The 17,010-nt window shown below is 37.9% G+C and overlaps 1 protein-coding gene across 1 annotated transcript in view; it reads left to right on the top strand.

The window, feature by feature from the left end:
- The first annotated feature begins 222 nt into the window (after positions 1-222).
- Positions 223-17,010, top strand: part of LOC140157006 (oxygen-dependent coproporphyrinogen-III oxidase-like) — a 32,936-nt gene continuing 16,148 nt past the window's right edge. The window contains exons 1-6 of the mRNA XM_072180061.1: positions 223-351; positions 8,419-8,482; positions 9,054-9,200; positions 12,314-12,388; positions 14,767-14,885; positions 15,420-15,489. Of these exons, the coding sequence (XP_072036162.1) occupies positions 329-351; positions 8,419-8,482; positions 9,054-9,200; positions 12,314-12,388; positions 14,767-14,885; positions 15,420-15,489 (498 nt within the window). The 5' untranslated portion in view covers positions 223-328. The remainder of the gene's footprint in view (positions 352-8,418; positions 8,483-9,053; positions 9,201-12,313; positions 12,389-14,766; positions 14,886-15,419; positions 15,490-17,010) is intronic.

The raw sequence follows: 17,010 nt of genomic DNA, 5'->3' as shown, positions 1-17,010 counted from the left end.
AACCCCCCGTTTTTTGGGACCATTCAATCAATCAATCAATCAATCAATCAATCAATTAATCAATCAATCAATCGATCAATCAATTAAATCATTCAAATGCAAACGAAACACAAACGATTAAACAAACAAATCCAAACAAACAAAATACAATAATATTACAAAGTAGGTCAAAAGTTTGAAGTTGGCGGGACTTTTCTCTCGACCCGGAAGACGACGAGCTGTCAATAGAATCGAAAAGAAAATTGGATGATTGGATCAGCTGTTGCCTGTTGAGCGAAAATTTTGTCTTGAAACAAGAAAATACATGAAGTAGGCAGTCAAGAAAATCATGAATGCGTTCGTCAAGCTGAGGTAAGAATTCAGAACTGGCCATACACACGCCATGTAGGGCCTACGCTTGTAAACATTGCAGGGTCAGGGTGACTTCTATCCAGTGCATGATTATGATAAAAATTGTATTGCTATGGCTATGCCCGGTGGGTTCAGTTTGTATTTTAAAAGGTAGGACGTATGACCGTTCCAGGATTTGAAAATGACCCCTATTTCACGGAGAATCAAGGAAATTTGCAGCAATTTTACCCCTATTTTGCGCGAAATCAAGGAAAATTTGCCCCCCAAATACCTCCCCTATTTTTATCATTTTGAGGACACATTTTCATTTCACCCCCTTATCACGAGGAATCAAGGACATTTTTCCAAAATAAATACCCCTATTTTTACCATTTCAAGGACGCTTTTGAATTTCCCCCCTATTTCACGGGGAAATGAGGACAATTTTATCGGAAAAAATACCCTATCAATTTTTTGTGTGGAACTACTAAAAAACGGACAGAAAAAATACAAAAAACGAAAACTGTAGTGGTAAAACGTGGATGAAAGTCCTAGAAATGCACCCTATTTTTCATTTCAAGGACAATTTTGCTCCAAAACACCCCTAATTTGGACAATCGCGAACAATTTTGTCCTCGAAAATTCCGCGGACATTTCTTGAAAAGTACCCCTAATTGGAACCATCATGCGTACACATTGTCAGTGAAGACTGAACCCACCGGGATGTCATGTCAGTCACAGTGGCAGTGCACTGACTGCAGAATTTGGCAGTCTTGTTGTATCATTCATGTACAGTATCATTCGTATGTATTGAGGTACGTACGTTCCGACGTACGTAGACATAATATATTTACTATATGAAACATGTTTAAGGGCATGTCATACTAGGTATAAATCGCTAGGAGTACAATCGGATCACGTCACATTCACATTGCATCGGCAATCGCTTTTCTGAACTTACTGAAGAAGGCAGGGCCCAGGGACAGATGTACCCTGAGTAAAGATAAACACTTGTGCTGAGCATCAAATTGGTCACTTATCGCTCACTGTTCAAAATGTGACATCTACACCAATTACAGTAGGTATCCCAGGCAAACCTTAGTTAACACATTTGCTAGTCAGCCAAATTCGCCGACAATGTCAATGCATATTTACATAGAAATTTAAAACAACTGGCCGAAGAAGGAAAGCTACATAAATATGTTTTCTATACTTCACTTGACCCAAATATATGATTTTTTATGGTGATAAGACAATCGCACATGGAATTTTAGAGGGATTTTGATAGCAGTTCCATTAAAAAAAACTGCTATCATGATGAGACTAAGATCTAGAAACACTCCTGAAATGCCGTTTTGGGGAATTTTGCTAGCTGAATCTTTTTGATGAAAGTCAATCTTTGACAAGATGTATATATTTCAGGTATATTTTATTAAATGTCATAGCAGTATTAAAACACTGAATTGCGACACAATTTACAATTTATAAACATCAAAATTTACACATTAAATAATACACAACATAAAAATATATATCTATGTACAATTTCAAAGTAATATATTACTACATCAAAAAAAAACATATTTAAAAGAAAAAGGAATTATAAAAACACAATTTAAATCAAATTCATAAAAAGAGGTAAGAGTAGTGCACTGGTAGGGAGCTCAATTATTGCACACAAAAAACAACTTTCATATTGATTGAATTTTATAATGATACATGAATATTGCACACTGTTTTGGTGAAAGGTTTTTACTGAGAATATACAAGCTATTAAACTGCACTTTAATAAAAGTTAAAGGACACGGATGAAAATAATGCAGCTAGCACAACAAAAATTAGTAATTTAGGAAGTATAGGAGGGTAGTTCATTTAAAAGACTGGTAAGATAGGGCAGTGGGCTGTTCTTGAATCGGTCAGTTTTGAATCGGTATGGTTTGAATTTTGCTTGTTTCGGAGTTGCATACTTGATCTGAACTTAGAGCAGGGAACCACCTTGAGAATCTTTCAGAGCTGCTAGCTTTGATAGCAAATTCCTTGCAGATATGAATTCTGCGGTCCACAAGAGATTGAAGGTTGAGGACTTCCAATGCATCAGAGTAGGTTGTATAATCTGATGAAAGGATGCAACGGCATACACGCTTCTGAATCTTCTCAAGGTGGTTCACCTGCTGCTGAGTGAGGCCAGCACTCCAGAGTGGTGCAGCATACTCTAGACATGGGCGGACATAACCTTTGTAAACGGTAAGGAGATCTTCTTTGTCAAGCCCGGCTCCTTTCAGTTTTCTGAGCATGAACAGCTTTCTGTTGGCCTTAGTGTACATTGTATTTACCTGACCTCCCATTTCAAATCCTTATCAATGATAACTCCAAGTAGTTTGACCTTATCAACAACCACAAGATTCTGACTAGAAATACGGACTTCCATGTTGGGAGCAGGTTTTCTACCAAAATGGACTTGCATGACCTGACATTTTGTAGGATTGAGCATCATCTTTGCTACGGAAAGTGCTATGAAAAAAAGGTTTTCAGTTTTGGCTTTGTTTACTCAAGGGCTTTAATTTGATATTTATAAAATGATGCAGTTTGATGGCAAATTTGAATTCACCTAGCATACCTAATTACAGTCCCCGAAACTGTCTACTTTTTAGCCGACCGCAATTCCGAAACATTTAGTGATAGTTAAAAATGCGATCCCCAACCCTTTGGTTACCGTTGGACGAATTTGCAGAAATCTCCGCGGAGTCTCCGTGTCTGAAATTCCCTGACGTACAAACATCGAAAATGTCGCATTTCTCAGTCCCGGTGATGATACTATATCCGCATCGCTGTTTTCATACATGAATATGCATATCTCTTACCCCTGTAAGGTCAAAAACGTGGCGTTAATTTCAACCAATCCGATCCACCGATTGTGACCTTTTCATGAATATTTAATAAGCAGCTTGATACTGACGTCATATCTGAGGTGACAGGAGGCAGCAGATACCATCAGGCCCGCGACACTCCGGCACTTGTTGGAAGACATATGGTACAGCAGACAGTACATGTACAATGTGATTCTCTCATTTATAATTAGGATTACGTCATTGCCAGAGCTTGTTTATTTGTTCATTAGAATGATTGACAGCGGTGGGCGGACTTATACTCTAAAAATGTGATTGTCGGATAAATTATAGGTCACTAGGTCAATTCGGACCGTCTCTTCCTCAGATCTCTATGTAGGACTCTATGGTATCTTCTCATTACACGATCGTAGTACAATGTAAGACTTGGCGGCGCATTTACGCTTGCGTAATTGCCTGTCTTCAGCTGCGGTATAGCACGGTATAGGCAGTTTGCAGAGAGTGTCGCTTCTCTATCTATTTTTCTCGGATACCATTTTGGTCAACTGAACTCGACTCGTGCGGTCTTTTGGTTGACATAAATCGAACATAATTTTCAATAACGGGTAATAGTAGGATTTCAATTTTTTATTAATGAAGTTACTTGTAGTTTTGAGGAATGACAAAGTTGTTTTTGGAAACTTAGATGTTTGTTTCAACTGATGATATAGGATCGCAAGGTGAGTGAATTCGTGAAGAGATTTGCTTGTTTGAGTGATAGTAGGATACAGGATGTAGGCTAGTCCTCTGTGTTTGACCGGCTCCGACGTCTCAATTCACGCGGCATTATTCGTACCTGCTAACCAGACAGCAATACTGCGTATTGCTGTATGGAACCAGACATAGGACAGATGATGTTACGGCCCCGGTGGGGTTACGGCACAAAAAATGCTACCGGCCCGGTCAAAACCGATAAATCTGCAGTATTTTCAAAAAATCGTGTCGCACACATTGAATTATAATTTTCACGAATGCTTTTAGTTTAACTTCCATTGTTAATTTCTTTACAAACAACCAGACACTCAGAAAAATGGTAACGTTTTTTAAAGCCTTAATTAATGTACGATCTTTTTAAATTTTTAGATTTTTCTTTTTTTCTTCCAAAATGATATATGCAATCAATCATTATGAAAGTTCCCAATACATTTGGACGCGAAAAACATTGGGAATTTGCAAAGAAATAACATCATATAAACTTCACCTCTATCACTCGAAACATCTCGCACTATTTGGATTAGGACAGCGAGTGCGGCCTCAGAGTTAGTCTCCTACGCGGCCAGTAGTGGTATACGCTCCCTCCGCATGTGGAGGGAGTGTTACCAAACTAGTTTTGTTGGAGACTGCGGTTTGCGATCGTGGCCGACATAAAATCATAATCTAAAAAATTATGGTTTGATCCCGTTTTACTACAAATAGGGCGAATTTGACAGTTTGCTCATAGATTTAAGTTAGAACATGTGTAAGTATTACAAATATGCCAAAAAATCGGGTTTGAAAAAAATAAAGGTAAATTCTGAAAAAAGATCGTACATGGCTTTAATCCTTTTATAAACCACGGCAGGTTGTTTGCGGGATTTATGGTCAAAACACTGTGTCGCAGGTGAAATATTTTTAATATTTAATGTTGCTCATTCTTAACCAGACGTACATTCAGTTGGAACATGCTCGTATTTGAAGTAACATTGATCTATACTGATACAAACCAGCAAAAATTTCAGGTTTTGTGAAACCCAGATGTGGCGTTGCCAGGAGTACAGCTGACCCCTGTGTGAGAAGTCTTTTCCCTTCTTGCCCCCCCGTGAGAGACCTTTTTTGTAATTTTTAGCCCATTTTTGACCATTTACATCAAAGTTTCCGCTGGAAATTTGACTTTCCCCCTCCCCCTTTGCCCCCTCTGAAAAAGCCCTGTGTACGCCACTGTGTGATGACAATGCATTGAGGCAGCTGTTTTGCATGCGCATCTAGATCCAGTGTTTTTATGAGCGAATGCTAGCAACTTAAAACTGCACCCAATGAAATGCACTGATGTCACTGTGCAGTGCCATGACAGTGTGATAAATGGTATATAGTTCCAAGGGGTTTTTTTTTTTGGGGTGGGATGGTGGGAACAAAACCAAATGTTGAAAATGCACTAATTCCCCCTCCTGGTGTTGCCAATTATTTGTACACACATATCATACAGGGTGTCCCATAAAAAGATTTCATGTAGGAAATGAATCACATTTTTTTCGAAGGTACAACAAAACACCGTCATTTATTTAGGGATTACTTATTCATCCTCTTGTAATTGTCCTCAAAGTTTCAATTCCGCATCTTAAAAGCAACTTAACTTATGAGCGCAAGATGACAGGGGTGCCAAGAGTGACTAACCATCCAAATATCGTAACAACGAAAATTGAACACAAGCACATCTTTTATTTCATATTTAGTCTAATTACCTTTTTTTTCCTCTTATTGTTTTCATGGTTGAAAAACTTATTGCACTAAAGAACCATATTGACAAATTAAATATTGCACATTATAGAGCTTCTTGACTCTTGGTGGTATAAAGAATAAAGCAAGATGGTCATTAGAGAGGAATTTTTTATGTTGACGGCATTTCTGCACGGTATCTCCTGCCATCAACATAATGGCTCGGTTTGGGTTTTGCTGAGTTGAAATCGCTGAGCACTGTGTTATATGCTGTAAAAATATTGTCCATTTTCTCACTTAACTCTTTGAAATAAAATTGAACAAGGATCTACATGTATCGGTGTAGAAATTTTCAGAAAAAAAAGGGGATCATTCGGTGTGGCTTTTGTCTAACACACGCGTTGCGTCACGTCACGTCACGTGGCGTCGCGTCACGTCACGTCACGTTGATATCTTCTTAAAAGTTACAAACAAGTCATCAGTTCACGATTTCGTTTAGTTTTTCCCGGGGTGTTTCCGCATCGAACCCGTCATTAACCCAGGCCCACAGTGAAATGGTTATCGGCGTGCGCGTGGCGATTGCTGACGGCCGCACACCACCAAATAAGCCCCATCGAAATGCACGTAAAAGGGCAAACAGATTCGCGATTTTACCTTCCATGAATTTCCAGACACGATCATTTATTTAAAAATGACTTTTTTCTATGGCAAAATATTTACTTGTATTTGTATGAAAAAATATTCCTTTATTTGACCTTTGGCCCCTCAACGGTAGATTGCACATCGGGTCACCGTGGAAACATTTTTGGTAACATTTATTGTTGACCTCTGTTTTCAGGTCAAAAGTCATACGTGGGTCAAGGTCATTCAACATGTCAGGTCAAGGTCAAGGTTAATTAATTCGGACTAGGTTTGGATCAAATCCATTGAGTCTGGAGTGAGATCAAACTTTTAACACAAATGACCCCTCAATGACCTTTGACCTTGAAGCCATATAGGAAACTTAGTAGCCACTTACCCACTTGTGCTTCCCACAAGGTTTGTGGCATGTGAAAAAAATGTCGTGAAATCACATTTTGGCCATATTAAAGGTCAAATTAGGGTCATGGTCACACAACATTAATGGGGGTGGTCAGTGATTATTGTGACCAAGCCTGGTCAAAATCCGATGTAGTATACGGGTGCTAGACTCATTTTGAAATGTTGCCAGAAAGAAGAAAATGACCTTTGACCCCTTATTTGTGTACATCCTATATGAAGCATGGGTAGGGGATTCTTCTAAAATATTTTGGTGGAAATCGGCTTAATCGTCTAGAAGCCTTAGTATTTTTTTTTGATAAAAATCACATTTTCAACTATATAATCAAGGTCAAAGGTCAAATTGGGGTACAAACCATAAATGGAAGTGGTCAGTGGTCATTCTGACCAAGTTTGGTTAAAATCAAACTTAGTATGTGGATGTTATAGCGATTTGAAATGTTGCCAGAAGAAAGAAATGCGGGTGAAAGAAAGCATTCGGCAACATTTGTTGCCAAATGCAAAAAGGAGCAAAAGACAACCGAGACGAGAGCAAATATCCCCTACTGCGAATTATATGACCAGCTATTTACACCGCCATCAAAGAAGACCAAATAATACCGCATCATATACCTCACAGATTCAGCAAAAATGGCTAACATGTTTTATAAGTCTGAAACACGCGAATGAGGTAGCTTATTTTGTTTTGATAGGCCATTTTCACGTGTGTTTCAGTGGGAGCATTATTTAGTGGTGTGCGCACTGTACATAGCCTCCGTCGCAGGCTACTCGTGTTTTTATCACACTCATAGTTTGAGAAAAGCGAAAACGCACCGCCTGCAAAAGAGGCTACACTAAACTAGGATACGGGCTGTGGTTTAAAAGTAGTTCCAGCAATCCCGATTATTTTATTCATTGAAGCTTTGCTGTGCTTTGCGGCATTGATGAAAAGCTGGAATTCCATGGACTATTTCACGGACTATTTATCACGTGGGGAGATAAGGGTAATTGTGGAGTTAATAATTTATTATGAACTTTTGATAACATTTCAACGTGACGCGACGTGACGTGACGCGACGTGACGTGACGCGACGCGACGCGTGTGTTAGACAAAAGCCTTCGGTGTTGGCAACATCAAAAATGCGGTGATTTTATATGTGAGCGCCCAAAATTTCACATCATTGACAATCAAAAATACCCTTTTACCCAATTTTACAGTACAAAGTAGACAAAACTTGTTGTTCAAAAAGTGTAGGCTGCTGAAAAAACGGGGTCTTTGGGTGTAGGATTTGCCAAAAATACTGGGGTCTTTTCATGGGCACATGACGTATGTCAATATATGGGTGTACCCCGGGTTATTATCTGTTCAACAGAATAATATACTGCGCCTGCCATGCTATGGCTGGCCGCTGGACCTACTCAAATGATCCGCCAAATACACTGTGCATTTTGTACGGACAGGGAACCTCATGTTGCATAAATGTCACATACATGGTAAACAGCTTGCTCAGGAATATTGCATGGAATGCAGGCTAAATATGCATGTTTCACACTAGTAGAGGGTACATAGATTATGTTATGAAAAGGACATAATATTTGTTAACATTAACTTCTACATATGTTGACTCCCGGTACTTGTAGCCTTGTCTCACAACCCAGAGGTTTTTGTCAGAGTACCTCAGATTATTTAAATATCTACACTGGATAGTCGTGAAGTGTGAAATGTATTCAAGGTATTTTTTTAATAGTTATATTTTTTTTTTTCATTTGCCAGGACTTTGTCTGTGGGTGCAGTGACTGTTGGTGGGATCTTTGCATGTGGTGTCTATAATCATCAGGTAAGGGTGTACCATTGGCGTAACTGGGGGGATGGCAAGAGAAAAAGTTAAGGAGCTTTCCAAATTTTCAAGTTTGAGACTTTTCATACAGGTCTGTTTTCAGGCTTCTTTTTTATCTGTGGTCACTCATACCCCTGATCCTATCAACCTAGAGAATTAAAGGCCCATTCAGTGAGTGATCCCAGCATAAGGGTAACAAAATTAAAAGTGTTTATAAATTGTCTAAAAGTGAAGGATAATTCATTCAAGTTTTCATTCTAAGGTCTTTCTGAAATGAATAATTTGGCAAAAAAACAAAGGAAACAGCAATATTGACAAAGTTGAAGCCCCATTCAAATACCTGTAGCTAATAATTACAGATTTGTTTAAAATGTCTCATCTATGACAGTAACAAAGGTTCCAAAACCTTAATTTTGATAATTTTTATGATCCTCCTGATGAGTAAATCACTGTATGGACCTCTAAGTATAATAATTTCATTCAGAGAATCTATTCTTGCAACAATTTAAGGAAAACACAAAATAAAAAATAACATTTCTAATGCATTCCTTATATTTTGTTTCATCCAAAGTCCAAGAAAAATGTAGTGATAGCAAAAACAGTGGAGGCCAGGAATGATACTGGAAAGTATATGGCTGAGCCTGTCACCCCAATGGCTAAACTAGCAGCAGATAGCAGTATGCAGTCTTCAATGGAATTGTTTATAATGGGAGTACAGGTAAGCTAGTACATGTACTTTGGGGTCTGTCAAAATGCACAATTCGTCGGGTGCATTACATAGTGACGGATGTTGATTTTTGTCATTTTTATGAAAATTGACCAATGTATTTTAAATAGTGAGTAGTATAATATTACCAAGATTGGAAGCTCAAGTTTGCATAATTAATTAGTTAAATAATTATGCAAATGACGGATGTTGATATATTACATTACCCGACGTTTTACATAGTGACGTATCGAAACATCCGTCACTAATGTAAAACGCCGTTTACTCGGAATAACAACTAAATTGTATGGCGTATCTGTCACATCCGTCACTATGTAAAAACATTATTTTTCAATTTGAACGTACGTAATTCAATATTGTTCATTGAAACCTACATGATTTCTTGACGGATGTTGATAACTGGGTATAAACCAAAAACGTTTACGTAGAGCAGATATTCAATGGATCATTATTTTAGTAAAATATCACTTTTAATAAATTTTTAATGGTTTGAGTTGATTTAACAATTATTTAGAGACATTATTTCAAAGCTTTACAATATAAAAGGGATGATTAAGTAATAAAAAATGAAAATATGATCCTTTTTAATGAGTAGGTTATTGAAAGATGATCAAAATATGTTTGAGGTGTTTAGAGGCGGCTCCAAATTGACAGATAATACAGTGTAAATTGGTAAAAACTGAATACAATCATTGGCGTTTTGTAAAAAGAAGTTACAGCTTGTGTGATTAGCTATATCATGAGAGTGAGAACTAGTAAGATCAGGAGTAAATACTCAAATACAATATGCCATGTATGTCGTGGGCACTCTTGACGAGTCGGTTTTATCATGAAAAAAGCGTTTAATAATAAGCGTAAAGAACCGACGGATGCTTGAAGTCCTTCCTTGATCCGACTTTTATGCGCAAGACATAGTGACGGATGTGTGACGGATGTCCATAGATCAACACGAGAGACCAGATAAGTGTGCGCGATATTGGCGCAAGACATAGTGACGGATGTTAGGGTGCAACGTTTTCACGTTTTTACATACTGGCGTATAACTTTGTAATCATTTTACTGATTTAATAGCGAATAATTCTTCATGTGATAGATGTTTCAAGATACTTTAGATACTAGTTTTTTAAAATACAGCAACTTTTGGAGGATTTTACTTGTTAGTGTTCTGCTATGGTTGATCACAAATCGGCGTACTCTTTGATCATGTCTAACTCAAAAACTTTTTTTCTGGCGAAGTTTAACATCCGTCACTATGTAATACACCAGACGAATTTTAGAGGCCAAAAACATACCCAGATTAAAAAAAAAAAGTGTGATATCCCACCAAAACCACGCATATGAAAATTATTTCCCTCCCAATGTCAAAAACGTATTTGGAGCCAAAAAACTAGGATTTCTTCTTCTTCCTTATTAGTGCCTCCCTCATATGTATGAGTATTATCGCACTGCGTACAGACAAGCTGTACTTATTTTTTACTCTGGAACCTAGAGTAGATGAGTATATTTTTGATGTACAGTCAACAGAACCGGGATGATCCCCTGCTCTTGTCGAATAGCATGTGATGTTCTTTAATAAATGTCAGAAATACATGTACACGGGACCGGCAGCTTAAAGTGCCCTCCGAAGCACTAAGCAAGTAGAGTGAAGTGCCTTGCTCAAGGACACAAAGAGCCAGCCGAGCTCAGTCGGACCTGGGATTCGAACCCTCAACCCTCGACCCTTGGATTCACAATCTAATGCCTTAACCGCTAGGCCACGCTCCCCTCAATGGATTTGTGCCACAAATAATGCAATTGTCTATTTTTTTCCCACCACATTATTTTTAGAATTATCCATCATACACAGAATAAAGCACAGCTTATACATATATGTGCCATATCTGATTGTAAAGCCTAGACCGCTGCTGTTTAATGCGCTGTGTGCTAGCCATAGGCTTCAACATGAAAAATTTTGAGATATTTTCTCAAAATATCAAGACCTATCTCAAGAACCACTGAACCAATACTTGGCTTGTTTGTACTTATTTTTAAGCATTTTTCATGCTCATTCCAAATATGGTCATGAAAATGTACAATTCTGAAATTTTTGAATTTCTAAAGAAATTTGGAACTTGTCGTGTGCAGTCGACACCCGTGTGGAGAGAGTTAACTGGAGTGTGACGTTGTGTGACAATGCTTTCAATATCATGGAATAAAAGTGTGACCTTGATGCAACATCATTCAAGCAGTACAATTTAGGTTCCATTGAAAAGCATTGTGACACATTTTGGTAGTCCTGTATAAACCTTATTTAAGAGTTTTCAATTTGCCAATACAGCTGACTGATTTTAGTTTATTTTGAAAAAAAAGTGCAGTGATTTAATATAATGTGCTAGGCATAGACCCAAGCCTCAGCACACTTTACAGGAATTCTCTCACCACTGTGGCCCACGGCACACCATATAAACCATCAACAATCAGGGAATTGCAGCTAAGAAGTGCATGCCTTATTTAAACCACAATAAACCATCACAGCCAGGATCAGCTCTCAGGAGTTCTCATACGGGTCACCAAGACAATTAAGCAGTTCCTTGCCCAAGGGAATTATCAGTTTAGCTTAATTATTGCACAAGAATAAACAGAGACTGCACAAGGGGTAGAACTCGCACCATTACGCATCAGTGCACCGGAGTCTACAGTTTGATCAGCTCGTAATCGGCGGGCCTTATAACATCGCGGATTAATATCAATATATTTTATTTTGAGAATTGCCTTGTGACATCTCGCCAGAATCATCACAAACTGTTAATTGAAATCCTATACTTAGTCTACTTTCTTTAAAACGCAAAATATAGACAGGTCAACTATATCACTCTTAACAGTAGGTCTACTTTTCGGTGTAGTGGTAAAAGCCTAACAATACCTGCCGATTATGGGCTGATCAAAGTATAATGCCTTACCAATTGAGCTAACACCTTACCAATTGAACTTCTTTAAAGACAGGAATTCCACAGTTATTGCTAATACAGTTTTGCCCACAAGTACACATCAAAGTCCTGCCACAATAGAGTTGATAATGAGCTTTTTGATCGTTTAAATCTTCTTTTTTTTGATAATATCTGCAGGCTGATTTGTGTCGTGCTCTGGAAGAAATAGAAGGCAAGAGACAATTCACAGTAGACAGATGGGAGAGAAAAGAGGTAAGCTTTTGTTAGAATTAATGATGGATATACAACTTCCAAATGTTAATCCTCTGTGTGTTGCCCATAGGCTTCAACATAAAAAAGTCCCAAGTTTTGAGATATTTTCTCTAAATACCAAGAGCTATCTCAAGAGCTACTGAACCAATACTAGGCTTGTTTGTACTCATTTTGATGCATTTTTCATGCTGATTACAAATATGGTCATACAAGTGTACGATTCTGAAATTGTTGAATTTTTAAGGGGGTATACCCCTGACCAATTTTGGGCCTATTTTTGGATTTTTTCTCAAAAATTATAGCACATTGGTGACAAGTAAGATATACATATTATAGGGGCAAGGACTACTGCACTAAAAATTCAGCAACTCAAGGTAAGTAGATATTGATTTATTGATCAAATATTGGTTTCCCTCATTTTTGACTGTAACTCCACAACTGTTGTCTGTGCTGAAATAAAATTTCCAGTGCAGTAGTTGTAGTCCTTGCCCCTATAATATACATATCTTACTTGTAACCAATGTTCTATCATTTTTGAGAAAAATGCAAAAATAGGCACAAAATTGGGCAGGAGTGTAGTACCCCTTAAAGAAAATTTGAATCTTGTCGTCTGCAATCGACACCTGCGTGGAGAGGGTTAAGTGGAAAAATTACATTTATTTTGCCTGACCCAGGAGCAAACTGGATGTCTGCTATCAAAGGCACTGGTATCAAATGCTTCTAACCAATATCTGACAGGAAATGGGGCAGTCATATTAATAATGTCACAAACAGCTGCAAAAAGGTGCTTCGGGTTGTCCACAGGCAGGGTTCGGTTTTTGCCGGCAAAAACCTGTTTTTGCCGGCAAAGTGGCAAAAACCTGGCAAAAACTGTTTTTGCCAGTTTTTGCCTGGTTTAAACCGGCAAAAATGGCAAAAACTGGCAAAAACTCACATATAGTCACTCAAATATTAAAAAGTGACACAGGAAGCTCATAAACAGTAACACACAACTTTTAACGAATCATTCAACATATTTTTTGTCTCATTAAGTCCTTAAAATGAAAAAGTTTTGAATTTGATACATGCCACATTTCGGTTAATTGCACTTGAGCAATGAAAACGCATGCCTTAATTTCTTAATATATTGCTTATAATTACAAAATCTGGCCTTGTTACACTCGGGAACTTATTTTTGTAACTTAATTTTGCCATTTTTGCCGGCAAAAACTGGCAAAAACTGTTTTTGCCAAGTGGTTAAAACCGCGGTTAAAATCGCGGTTTTTTCCACCTGCGGCAAAAACCTGCGAACCCTGTCCACAGGAATATTTAGGTCCTACTCTTGTGATATAAAGTCAAAATTGTACCTTTCCTTGGTACAACCCAAGTATGACTCTGCCACATGTCATCTTATCACAAAACTAGATTCTCAAAGACTAAATATGTGACTCCTCGCATACAACTGAGCCCGGATGTAGCCAATCATCATTTTTGAGATATTCAACCAAAATATTCTGCTTGAAATTAGCTTTAAAATGATGTATATCATGTCTATAGTACTTGACATTTAAGTAGTGAAAATCAATAAAACAGTCAATAAATCCTTTCTTTCCTATTGTTTATTGTTAAGTTCGATGGAGCATATCTCAATAGTGGCACTGGCGACATCCGGGCTCAGTTGTGGCAGGAGTCACATATGATCCAACGGTCTGCAGCTAGGATGTGTATGAATGACTATTCAAGGGAGTCAAGCGTCACTGAAATGCTGAATGATTTGAAGTGGAAGACACGCAATCATGCAACTGATCTGGATAGTTGAAATTTCCCACAATCTTGTAGATATTGTGTGGCAAGAACACCTCACCAAACCTCAATGTTTACTCAAAAACACACAAGAACTCGCATCCACTAACTAAGTTTCTTCCCATGGACCACCAAAGCCTTGAATGACTTGCCCCTTGGCATATTGGCTTCAACAAAACTAACCAGTTTTAAGACCGAACTTGTCAAAGTCTTGGACAATCAATTCATAGCCCACAATTAGCCCAGTCATTCTAAACACTAAGGTCAATTGGGTCAATCTCTGATGTGATGCAGTAACCTGTTTAACCCCCTGAGCATTACCTACCAATCTAACATTGCCTTTGATTGGTCAATTACATGATATCTTCATTTTAATCTCCAATCAGAATGGAGCTTTGCAAATTATTCACCCTAAATTTTTGGTTTGGTAAAATAATTCAAACAATGTTGCTGATTGGTTCAATTAATAATAAAAACTTCCTTTTTGACCAATAGGCAGGTAGTTCTCATGGGGTTAATTTGAGCAAAAGATCCAGATCTTAAAATCTCTCACAATAATACGTTCAGATAACATATACAGTTTATTCTCTCCCCAGGGTGGCGGAGGCATCACATGTATCATGGACGATGGCAAAGTGTTTGAGAGAGCCGGTGTCAACATCTCAGTTGTCAAGGGCAACCTACCACCGAAAGCTGTTGAGCAGATGAGAGCTAGGTATGTGGGATCAAAGGTCGACAGGAAATGCATATGTATAGGTTCCTGTGTACAGTCATCTCAAAACAAGGCTCTACTTGCTTGGTGCATGCTATTTATTTGCGTACCTTTCATATGTATGCCATAAAAGATGATTGCAACGAAATTTTTTTGTACCTCGCATTGAAGCCTAATAATCTGATTCCCAAGTTTTGATTTAATTGCACCAGTGGTTTTGATATGAGAAATAAAAAAATGTTTTATACATTTTGTAACGGCCCATATAAAAATATGGGTGAACATTTAAATGAAATATATTTCAGACCTAAGTTTGACTGGAATTATGAGAAAAATATGAGCTTTTTTTCTTATTCCATTTTGATATGATAAAATGGGGGATGCATCTGTAGATCTTTTTACACCACTTTAAATGCATCAAAAACACCCTTCCCATCTCGCCATGATGTAATAAAGACAGTTATTTTGAGGAGCATTTGGAGAGAAATGCTTGGAAAAGTTACAAAATGTATGTTCTGTTTATTGTTCCATTTCCAGAGGAAGAAAACTGGAGCAGGGTAAGACATTACCATTTTTCGCAGCAGGAGTAAGCTGTGTCATTCACCCGGTAAGGATTATAATGATATAGGGTAATTTCGGGTATCTCATACCTGCCAACTACTCCGATTTTTTTTATTGATTTTTTTATTTAATTTTAATTTTATTTCTTTTCGTAAGTTTTCGGCGACTTTGGAGAACCACTGGACCTATTCTGAAGTGCTAGGATCATTCACAGTTAATTTGAAAAAAATTAGAAAAAAATTAGAAAAAATTACAGTTTGTTATCCTTAATATGCAAACCACTAATTAATGTTTACCTCTTCATCTAGCACATATTATAAATGCATGGAAAACCAATGCCTTGTTCACTATGTTCTTTATGGATGTTTTTCTATAAAATATGTCTTCTGTGAAGGGGCTTATAAGGGTTTTTACAGTGTAGAAACTCTCTAGCTTCAGGGGGCTTGGCCCCCTCAACCCCCACCGGGCTGTTGCCCCTGGACCCCACCAGGGGCTCTTAAGCAGGCCCCTGGACCCCCGCCATTGGCAGGTATGGTCGCTACAACATAGTTGCGTTAGACAAATTTCAGCTGAGAAAATTTAGTTCAATGGAGCCACACAGCATCGTCTTGTTCCTAGGGATGCCATACTTTCAATGAAGGTATCTGATTGGTCAAAACACATCTTCATCCCTCTAAGTTGGTTAAAAAAGACAAAATTCCACCAATACTTTTTTGGATAAGATCACTACCCGTTGGGTATTTTCGTCACCCAGAATATGACACGCCCTCTGCTGTCAAGTCAATGTGAGTGACAGTTGGGTATAAAGGCGCTTATAATAAACATGGTTGATTCACTGCAAGAAAATTTGATATTTTAACACATAAATAAGTCAAGGTGGAGATGAAAACTTTTACTTTCTCATGTTGACAAGTTTTTATTCAAAGGTAGTGTCGTTTATGTGCATTTTTATTTTAATACACAGGGTAACGAGCATACCCGAAGCGAACGTTCTGGTGCGGTTGCTATCTTGTCAATACTAAATTACTTTGTGTATAAAGCAGTATCAGGTACGGTCGTTAACTTTGACGTGTTTATGAAATAATTTCATCCAGGACATTCGCAATAAAATCCCCAGAACTCAACAAATAAACGATGTTATGTCGGGTACGTTCGCTACCTTTCACGGTTTTAAAAAAATACACAGACAGGGCAAAAAGTCCTGTGTTACCAACTACATTTTTCCTTCCTTTCTCTCCTCTGTCTTCGAACATTCTAAATAAAAACCAACATTTATGTGCTTTTTACCTTATACACATGACCATTGGCTTCAAATGATAACAACACTGATCTTAAGGGTTCACGACACCGCATGGACATTAACAACACTGATCTTAAGGAGGTACGACACTGCATGGACCTTATTTGAATACATAATGCTATTCAGGTTACATTTAGGTAATATTGGGTGAAATAATGTATGGATCTGACTATAAATGTTCCAAAAATAACATTCTGTGGCAATGGATCAGTTGGCTCAATCACTCTGCTAGCTACAACCACTTGGTTGTCAGTTCCACCTCCATTA

This window comes from Amphiura filiformis, chromosome 7 (genome assembly GCF_039555335.1).
Source record: "Amphiura filiformis chromosome 7, Afil_fr2py, whole genome shotgun sequence".
NCBI lineage: Eukaryota > Metazoa > Echinodermata > Ophiuroidea > Amphilepidida > Amphiuridae > Amphiura > Amphiura filiformis.
The sequence above is the reverse complement of the archived record's forward strand: the minus strand, read 5'-3'. Positions and strand labels throughout refer to the sequence as shown.